The sequence below is a fragment of the Chinchilla lanigera genome, unplaced genomic scaffold, assembly GCF_000276665.1.
Source record: "Chinchilla lanigera isolate Chin_1 unplaced genomic scaffold, ChiLan1.0 scaffold00014, whole genome shotgun sequence".
Taxonomy (NCBI): Eukaryota; Metazoa; Chordata; class Mammalia; order Rodentia; family Chinchillidae; genus Chinchilla; species Chinchilla lanigera.
The window spans coordinates 7,990,503-7,999,617 of NW_004955415.1; the positions used below are offsets into that span (position 1 = coordinate 7,990,503).

General features: G+C 42.6%; 1 protein-coding gene across 2 annotated transcripts in view; it reads left to right on the forward strand.

The window, feature by feature from the left end:
* The first annotated feature begins 55 nt into the window (after positions 1–55).
* Plac8l1 (PLAC8-like 1) overlaps positions 56–9,115 on the forward strand; it is a 34,441-nt gene continuing 25,381 nt past the window's right edge. For both annotated transcript variants that reach the window (XM_005380682.2, XM_005380681.2), the window contains exons 1-2: positions 56–3,579; positions 8,512–8,648. In XM_005380682.2, the coding sequence (XP_005380739.1) occupies positions 3,287–3,579; positions 8,512–8,648 (430 nt within the window). In that variant the 5' untranslated portion in view covers positions 56–3,286. The remainder of the gene's footprint in view (positions 3,580–8,511; positions 8,649–9,115) is intronic.

A 9,115-nucleotide genomic window follows, 5' to 3' on the forward strand; every position in this document is an offset into this window, starting at 1 on the left:
ATTTTTTTTTTTTTTTTTTTATGGTACCGGGAATCGAACTCACGACCTTGTGCTTGCCAGGCAGGCGCTGTGCCACTGAGCTAAATCCCCAGCCCCACATCTTTGTATTTTTGAGGTGTACTTTCAGATGAAGTTTCTGTCAGTTGGCTCACAGGTCCAAGGTTAAATGCGTATGTAGTTGTTAGTGGATGCCCGGGCGAAAGCGTTTTAGGTGGAGGGAAGGGCGTGCACAGGGGCCCTGCGATGGGACGCTTGGCCCTGTGGCTGCTGTGCTGAAGAGCAGCACGGCGCCCACATGGAGAGACGGGGCTGGCAGTGAAAGTGGGCTACTCAGGGTCCTGTGTACTATGTCAGAGCACTGAGCTCCAGCACCGTTTTCTGTATTCCCAGGAGATTGTGGCACACTTGATAGGCAAAGAACTCTCCTATTGTGGCCTGGAATTTCCTATGTACCCCATGAATTTGGGATCTTCCTGACTCATCCTCCCAAATGCTGGGATTACAGACATGCTCCACATTAATGTCTTCAGGTGTAACGCTCTGCCCCAAAATTTGCAGCATCAGTTTTTAAATTGCTCTCTGCCGGGCGTGGTGGTGCACACCTGTAGTCCCAGCCCTTGGGAGGCCAAGGCAGAAGGATTGCTGTTCGTTCGAGGCCAGCCTGGGCAACACAGCAAGACCTTGTCTCAAAATAAAAATAAAAATAAAAAGTAAATTGCTCACTGCTATGCTGGAGCTAACTGGTTATGTGGTAAAAAGAAAAAAACACTGGGGTAGGACATGACCCTTCTCCCAGGGGACTTAAGCAGCAGCCAGTGGTGGTGTGTTCTTCTGTCTCTTGTACTTCTTCACCACAAGGTAAGTCCAGAGCTGTGCTGTCCAGTGCTTTAGCCACCAGCCAGTGTGTCTATTTGAAATTCGGCTAATCTGAATTGAGCTGTGCTTGCTCTAAGTGTAAGATATATTCTGGATACCAAAGGCTTAGTATGCAAAAAGAATTAAAATATTTCAATAATTTAAAAATATTGATTATATTCTGGAATAGTGTTATTTTTAATATACTGGGTTAAATAAATATAAAATTAATTTCACATTTGTACTTTTTTAAATGTGATTTATAGGAAATTTAAGATTGCATGTGGGGCTCAATGACGTTTCTGTTTGTTAGCATGGTCTGGAGAGTTACTGCAGTTTAGGCTAAACATTACTCCCGCTGAATCAAATCAAGAGGTGTATAATCCTCATTCCTCTGTAGTGACACTAATTTTAATAAATTCGAAATTGTCTGTATTAAGGATGTATTTTGATCACTTCCTGGATGTTCTGTTGTAAAGATGCTTTTGTTAAAACTACTTCCACAGCTTCTATTTCAGGTTACTTTTTTTTTCTTTTAAAAATCCACTTCAGAACTTTCCATGGAAAAGATACATTGTGAGGACTTCTGGATCTCTCCAGAGTTGATGCATATATTTTTTTTCTTTTGCAATTAGAAATATGTGGAGTGATACTTTGACACTTTGAGAATATTCTGTTCCCAGTCTTTTTTACCTAATAGTTTAGTGCCTGTTGAAGCTATTTTCCTAATTAATAGGAAAATTGGGGGCTATGGAAAATGGTTTTTCTTATGCTGTCATTTCTTTTTTCATAAATAACATTCTTCTATACTGAACTATTTTTTTTTTCACATTTCTTAAAAGTGAGAATTAGCTGTGTGGTATGTGGATGAGTCACTTTATACAGTAGGTGTTTGATTAGAAAAGTTGGATACAAATGAAAATTGTAAAATATGGAATCGTAGCTTACATGTACAGTGGTTGTTCACTCTTCAAGGGAAACGTACTGTAACTTTTAAATCTGGTTATCACTCTTATTATTCTTATAACCTGAATTTTCACATATGACAGTTATTCAGCACATTACTGAGTGTGTATTTTATGATGTGCCGGGCACTGGTGTACCCTTGCAAGAGACACAGCTGTGATTTGTGTCGGATGCTCTGTACACATAGGACGTCTCACCTAAACATGGAGTTAAGCCGGTGACCATTGTTCTGGGAATGCAGGCAGTTAGGAAACTGTCCTGCGAATCTTGATTTGGAAGGGTTACAGGCTTTTGCTAGCAATCCCAGGCAAGGAAATGCTCTGAAGTTCAAAAACTGTATTATTCTTCATAGGACTGAAGTTATGATGCCCCTCTCATCTGGCTGCTGTAGTTTGCAATTTGCTACTCATTGTCAATTTGCTGCTCTCAAACTACTCTTACTGTCTTTCTAATGTAACATTGAATTATGGTTTCAAATTCTACCCCTCAGTGTGCAGTTTTGCCTAATTTTTGGTCCTCTGAAGACATTTCCCAGTGTTTCTGAGGTCCATCCCTCTGTGAAGCATATCTTAGAGGCACCTGTTAGTGGCTTTTCAGAACAGTAGGGAGGCTCTTAGCAGCTAAGTCCTGCTTAGCTCACTAGTTTCCTTCTGGGCTGAGGAGGAAAGAAGCATTACTTCTTTGCTCTTCCATGAACATTTTCCCAGTTCATAGCAGAGCAAGGGATTCCTAGAAGTTTGAAGTAGTCTTGGGGCTTGGGGTAACCTCCTGTCTGGAATTTGGGAAGACCACATTGGTAAGATTGCTACGTATAGTATCTGGATGGGAAGATCTTCCTGTTCCTGTTTTGACTAAGCTGTGATAGTCTTCTCTTCTTGCTGAATTGCGCCAGGAATCTAGAGATTTAAGAGAGGCCCCTGCTGCTTCTCAGCTATAGAATGGCAGAAATCTGCAGCTTCTGAGATTTCCAAGGAAGATTGAGTGACAGTTACACTTAGCTGGATAAATGTTATATTTGATATCTGAATGTTATCCCAAAGCCTCATGCGCTCATAAGTGGGGCTTTGGGGAGCTGATTGGATCATGGGGTGGGGATGCTCAGTGCATTTATAGCTAAATGTGATGTTGGCTGAAGACTGGCTGGAGGAACAGCTCACTGGGGGCGCTTTCCTTGAGCTTCTGTTTCCTGATGGCATACTATAAATGCCTCTCCTCTGCCATGCCACTGTGGCTTGGAGTGAGCTGATTATGGACTGAAACCTCTACAAACTGAGCCAAGACAAAGCTTTCCTCTTTTAAACTGTGGGTGTTGGGTATTATGGCTCAGGTGACTAAGACAAGATATCTCTTAAAGCCAAGGGATTTTCCCACTAAAGATAAGATGTCTTTTGATTTTTTTTAAATTTAAGCTGCATCTCTAGTACTTCCTTTAAAATAGACACTTTAAAGTCTTTCAAGTGGTACAATGTCTGTGAGTTACACAGCTGTGACCTCAGGTTCTAGAATATCAAATCAGCATTCTTTTAAAGAGGTATTTCACTTTAGATTGACCCTCAGTCTGGAATCAGCCATCTTATTGCCAAGGATATATTGGACAAGGATACCCAGTCGTAAGAAGACTCTTCCGCTTCTCGCCATGAATTGGTTCGGACGTTACTTCCCTAAGCGCTCCGAGGATGTTCCCTTACTCAGAACACACTCACCTCTGCTCTTTTCACTGATGTCATCTGAAGGTGGACATTTCGTTTCCAACTTGAGGTAGTGAGTAGGATAATTTCCCCCGCAAGCCTTTGCACTTTTGTTGGAATTTCAAACCAGTCTCTCCTTGAGTCCCAGGGAAAGGGAAGCTGGACCTGGGAAGAAAGTGACTTCAGACCTTTCTCATGTGTACTTGAAAAGGGGGTGGCTGATTAGTTCCTTCTGGCCTCGTGGCTGGTGAAAAGAACTGGCTCGGACGTCTCCTCATTCTTAGCTTGCCGTGTTGTACCCTGATCAAGTGAACTTTATTTCTGGTGACTGTCAATAATTTCCACCCCTTTGGAATCAAAATTCAAGGGTTTTGGCTTTGGTTAAGAATGTGAAATCATCCAGGAGGCCTGAGTAGAAGGCAGAATAAATTCTTAGTTTGGTAAGTTTGATTAAAGAAGAGAGTGACGTGAAACTTTCAGGCTGAATGAAGTCCTAGGCCTGTGGGGACATGCAGTGGGAAAAGTACTTAGATGCCAGGAGAGGAGGAGATAGAATAGAATGAGGCCAAAGGGGGCAAGTGTGCATCTCCTGGCACTGGTAACTAGGTAGGAGTCATCCTCCTGTCTCCCCACCAGTCAAAGCTGCCTGCTACTTCTATTGAATAGCGTTACCAGCTTTCTTGGTTTGCCTGGGATGGGACCAGTTTTAGCACTGAAAGTTCCCCATCCCGGTGAAACCTTTCATCCTGGGAAAATTGGGATGGCTCGTTACCCTGGCTAAGTTTTAAGGTGTTGAGGTAGCACACGACAACTGAAAAACGGGTCCAGATCTCCTTTCACCTTTGCTTTCAGGAAAGTAGACACAATGCCCTAGGGTATGTACCGGGTCCTGAGATTAAAATAATGTCTGCCATCGATTGCAGGCGTCCTGTGTGCCAAATACACGGTCTTGGTTAATAACTCACTGGTAGTCAAAGCAGCTAGGGCATTAAATCCAGTTTCATGGTACAGGAAGAGGCCAAAGCTGAGGGATGTAACGAGTTTATGGTTTCTGAGGTCAGACAGCTAGGATGTAGCTGAGGCATGTTTGAACTTTAGTATGCCTCAATCGAAATTTGTGCTTTTTCCACTAAATGAACTTCTTTTTTTAAGAGAAAAGAGCTGGGTGTGGTGGTGCACGCCTGTAATCCCAGCACTCTGGAGGCAGAGGCAGGAGGATCGTTGCAAGTTCGAAACCAGCTTGGGCTACAAAGTGAGCTCAAGGCCAGCCTGAACAGCATAGAGACCCTGTCTCAAAAAACGAGCAAACAAACAAACAAAAACAAAAAAAAAAAGAGAAAAGAACAAAAGCAAAATAACAGAAACAAAACAACACAAAAACACTAGACAGAATTTCAAAACAAGTGATAGGAAATCAACAGTGGTTGTTGTATTACTTATCTTCAAAGTAGTTGCTCAGATTACCAGATATAACTATGCAAGATGATCAAACAAACATTAACGGTAAATAAGCTTGTTTGTTTATTTATTTATTTTTTCTGGTACTGGGAATCGAACTCACAACCTCGTGCTTGCCAGGCAGGTGCTGTGCTACTGAGCTAAATCCCCAGCCCCTAGATGAGCTTGTTTAAATGAACTTAATAAATGGATAGGCTCTGACTTAGCATGATACGGTGGCCGGCAGCTTCACCTTCTGTTTCCAAACTCATTCCTGTTCCTCATGGTGGCATAAGATTTCCTGGGATAATGTACGGAAAGGCAGTCCAGTAAGCTAAATAGCTACTTCGGTCTTATACTTGCAGCAACCCCTGATTCCCCCTTCCGTCCTAACGGGAACTAAGTGCAGGCACTAGCATGTGCTCAGTGAATGGTTGTTATTTTAATTATGGCAGCTGAACAGTAACCTGGAACTCAAATGTCTCAGCTAATGTATGTAAACTCAAATATTTTAATTGAAAAATCACCAAAGATTTAAGGTAGTAAGGAAAGAAATAATATGCGTCTCCTTGAGTTTAATATTAGGCAAACACTTTTTCCCCCAAAGAAAAGCTGTCCTCTTGGTTATTTGATTTGGAATTGATAGAAGACGGCTTCCTTGCTGTGATAAAAGGTGTTATGCATGTAATTCTAAGATAGAAGCAAAAAATTATATTCTAGCCTGGCAGCTGTAAATAGCTTTTTTTCAGGGGAAAATCTAACCCAGGTGCTCAGCCCTAAAAAGTCCTTCTACTGAAATGAGAGATGAAGGAAGCTCTCAGTGCAAGTTCTCAGTGGGTGGGGAGTGACATGGAGCGGGACAAGCCTTCGACTGTGGAGGGATACAGAAAGCTTGTAGGCCACCCCTGCCTTTATTCCATCAATTCACACCAGAGAGGTCTGCCTTTACTAGAGAATGAGATGCACTTGAAGTCATATAGATTAGAGAAACTAGATATGAGGAAGACTCAAATACAACAGAAGAGACAAAATCCATTTGATTCGTTTTAGCAAATATGTACCATGTACCCACAAGATTTTTAGGTACAGTGTGCTAGATGCTGGGCATGTCGGGAGGACCAGCGCATAACGCACCCTCCTGGCCTCAAGGAGGTCACATGGAGGTAGAGAAATAACCCAAGTATAGAAGTAGTTTCCTCAGGGCCAATTTCAAGTATTCATAGATGTTTTAGGTTGCTTGGGCTGCTGAAACAAAAGACCACAGACTGGGTGGAAAAGAAGAGACGTTCATTTTCTTATAGTTCTGGAGGCTGAATGTCTGAGACCACTGTCCAGCGTAGTTGTTGGGTTTTGGTGAGTGCTGTCTTCCTGGCTTGGAGTGTGCTCACCTCACAAGGCTATTTCCCCTGTGCACGTGGCGAGAGGGACAGGGAGAGGGAGAGGCAGCAGAGCAGAGAGTGAGCTATGCCTTTCTCTTATAAGGCTGCCAGTCCCACTGAACTAGTGTCTCACCCCTCTGAACTCATCTATGAGCCTTGTCTCCATAGATAGCCACACTGGGGGCTGGGGCTTCAACACAAATTCTAGGGAATAGAAGTCAGTCCACAGAAATAGGCTGTAACTCACATGAAAGCATTAAAATGGGCTCTCTGCCTCTTTCTCTTTCTCTTTTTCTCTCTATTTCTCTGTCTCTATATAAAATATATAATACGTATTTATAAATTTGCTTTTGAAATTATCTGGCTATGAGTAATTCACTTAATTACTAGCTGCTGCTTCTTAGCAATCATAGATACTTGGGAATTTTTGCAAAACAATTTCCAAATTGCCTTCAAATGTAGTAAAACGTGAGTTCTGCATTTGACAATTAATGAAATTACCATAATGTTAAATTTCTGTGTTTATGCATTAATTTGTAGGTTGCACTTTTTATATTTTGGAGCCAGTGCTCTTGAAAAGCTCACTAGATCCTCAGTATTGTCTGTATGCCTAATGGATAAAAGGGCTGGAGGTGGCTCATAGATCTACCCAGTTCTACAGGTGCTTGATGCCAATGGTTTATTAGAAACTGATAATCTCAAGATACTTTCTTTTTCTTTTTGGTACTGAGAATCGAACTCAGGACCTTGTGTTTGCTAAGTAGGCGCTTGTGCTGCTGAGCTGTATCCCCAGCCCTCTGCCCAGTTCTAAACAGGTCACTGTCAGCCCCACCTGTCTTACAAGCTCTGGTGCAGCGTTTTCCTTTCTGTGAGGTGTCTTCTCGCTGTGTCACTGGCACTTTACTTTGGGTGTATTCTGATCCTTTTCTTCCCTCCCAACTGCCTTCCTATTTTCATTGCCAACTCTGCACACCGACTGCATCGCATAGATAGTGGGAGACTTGGAGGCTATTACAATCACTGTCAGTGGTGTCCACGTCTACTGGTAATTGTTTATTCTGTCTGAAGTATGAGGCGAGTTCTTTATTTTTTAGCTCACCAGAGTCAGGTACAAATTCTTAATGAGGCTGGCCAACATTAGACCACAGCCCAACATCAGACTCATCGGAGGGCCCTTCTACCCCACCCTTGGCCCACATCTTCCGTGAGGCAAAATGTAGCATACCCCTCCCTATGGGAATTACTCCAGCCATCCCCATTATTACAGTTCAGGGAAACCTGACTTTCAGCCTCAGAAAGAGAAGGAAGTACCCAACCCCTGAGCCTTCATTCCCTACCTCTGAATGATAGTGGGAATATCCACTCCTTTCAGAGAAAATGAAATTATGCTTTTTGATCCTATGAGGACAAATCATATTATAATTTCATATCAAGATATACTGTGAATTGGGCTAGTCACTTAAGTGATAGTGTGTGTTAACTTCTATAGTCTAGTCCAGGTTTCCAGTTCCTTGTCAGACTGTCTTCTACAAAGGTTCAAAACCCTCGGGAGTTAGCTCTCTCACGTCCCCTTGTAGCCTGATATAGTGGCTATAAGCTGCCTGTAATCCCAGCTGCAGCAGGAGTCCCAAGTTTGAGCCCAGCCTGGGAAATTTAGTAATGTAGCAGGACACTTTAAACATAATAAAAAATTTTAAAAGGGCTGGAGGTAAAGCTCAGGGTGAAGGCTCTGGATTCAGTTCCCAGTACGAGAGGTGGGGGTGGGAGGTCATCTCACCATGTCACACACACTTTGGGCACAGTAAACTAACTAGGTGTCTTTCAGTTGATCAAACAAACAAGTAGTTCTTTCATCTGAATGAACAGAAAAAGAGCATAAGCCAGTTAACCAAAACCAGTCTCCAGGAACTGGCCTAGTAGGAGTTCAACTGAGGCCTCTTTCAAATATGTGAACTTATAGTAAGCACTGAGAAACACTGAGGTGTGGTAGACTTGATGCTGAGTCTGAGTGACGGGATGTGGAATAATCCAGCAAAAAGTCACGGGAGAAGGTGTGGTGGAAGAGGAGAGAGGGAGATGGTGAAGTCTGGCCCTCGTTCTTGGCTTCCTATCTCTCACTGTTGTCGTGCTCTAGTGCTATTCTGATCATCTTGGTTCCCACGTTAATCATCATTTTGACTCTCCAGGAGCCACGGACCCGCCCGCCCCGTGGTGAAGCAGCCTGTCCGTGGAGCCAGTAGCAGAACCGCAATCACAGCGATCATTCAGATCGGCGGGGATTGGAGCACTGGCCTCTTCAGTGTCTGCAGAGATAGGAGAATTTGTACGTTTCCCCTTCATTTAAGTTCCTCCTTACTATTTTCTTTCCCAAGACATCAGTAAATGAAAAAGCTACATCGGGCACAAGGACAGCAATTAAATGGATTCAGAGCAACTGGAATAATCTTCCAGTGACTCACATTTACTCCTCAGCTGGAGAAGTCTTGCTTTTCGGCAGTGTGGATGCTTTCATAGAATTCAGAGATTTTTGTAAATGATAAAAACCGCTGTTAGCAAAGATATAGCAAATGGGCTCCCTTATCCTCTGGTGGGGGGTGTAAATTGGTGCAGCCCTCCTGCTAGATGGCTTAGCAATACATACAGAAAGATACTCAAGAGTTACGGAGATTTTGACCCAATAATTGAGGCTTTTTACACTTGTTTCTCTTTTTTATTTTTTTATTTTTTATTTTATTTTATTTTATTTTTTTTTATTTTAAGGATAAAAGGAGGGAAACATTAACAGACATA